The sequence below is a fragment of the Sphaeroforma arctica genome (genome assembly GCF_001186125.1).
Source record: "Sphaeroforma arctica JP610 unplaced genomic scaffold supercont1.10857, whole genome shotgun sequence".
Taxonomy (NCBI): Eukaryota; class Ichthyosporea; order Ichthyophonida; genus Sphaeroforma; species Sphaeroforma arctica.
In genome coordinates this window covers 1-890 of record NW_014029701.1, presented here as the reverse complement: position 1 = coordinate 890, position 890 = coordinate 1, and the positions used below count along the sequence as shown (strand labels likewise).

At 46.2% G+C, this 890-nt stretch overlaps 1 protein-coding gene across 1 annotated transcript; it reads right to left on the bottom strand.

Annotated features, from left to right (window-relative positions):
* Positions 1-73: 73 nt before the first annotated feature.
* Positions 74-240, bottom strand: SARC_17462 (hypothetical protein; the record flags this gene model as incomplete). The annotated part of the gene is made up of 1 exon (XM_014288444.1): positions 74-240. A coding segment is annotated over one exon (167 nt), but the record flags the coding sequence as incomplete, so codon positions are not given.
* Positions 241-890: the final 650 nt, after the last annotated feature.

Sequence of the window (890 nt, the reverse complement as noted above, 5' to 3'; positions counted from 1 at the left end):
ACCCACAACACGCACTCGTACACAACTCACACGCCTCCAAACACACACACACACGCACACACAGCATCAACTGTCATACCTTAGACAAAACAAACACGCCAATTGTTAGTACCCACAGCACCAAGTACACTACGGCGGTGGGGTGATCAGGCGATGCCCTGACATCGTTGGGCTGCGCTGTGGCTTTGGCTGTCTGTGCCGCAGGAGAGGTTTCCGATGGCACTTTGACCAAACGGATTCCTGCACAGAAGAGTATGAGAGAGCTTAGGACTAGCTGTGGTGATTGGCATGAGTGACTCATGAGTCACTCAGCCAGGTGTATATGACTCGTCCATGCACATGGGGCATTAATCGAATACAGGTGAAAAGGCTTCTATAGTTTATGTTCACAGGAATAAGCACACACGCATATTTATACCAGTTTATAGTAGAATACATCGAGATATGGATTGCCACACAGGGACATGCAGTGGGTTGCTGATACATAAAAAACCGCACAACTACGAAAACAGGCACAGACACAGGCACAGGCAATCACATACACAAACACAGAGGCACAGAAACACACACAGCCCGCAATTTACTGAGCACGAAGCGCGTAAGCGTAGTCACACATTCAGCTAGATACAGCTACAATCTACGTAGTAGAGAATCGAGAACAAGTCACTGAGTTATGATACAATCAAATTCAAAATCCACCTAAAACTGGCGAATATGGGGATTTCCGCTGCCTATCCGTGGTCTACGCATATTTCCAAGTGAACAAGGGTATACTTATGTATAATTTATTGCAGGACGTGCAGCGAAATATAGTCTGTACAAAAGACAAAACGAGGTGTGGGGGATAAAAAATACTACCCACACACACACACACACACACACACACACAC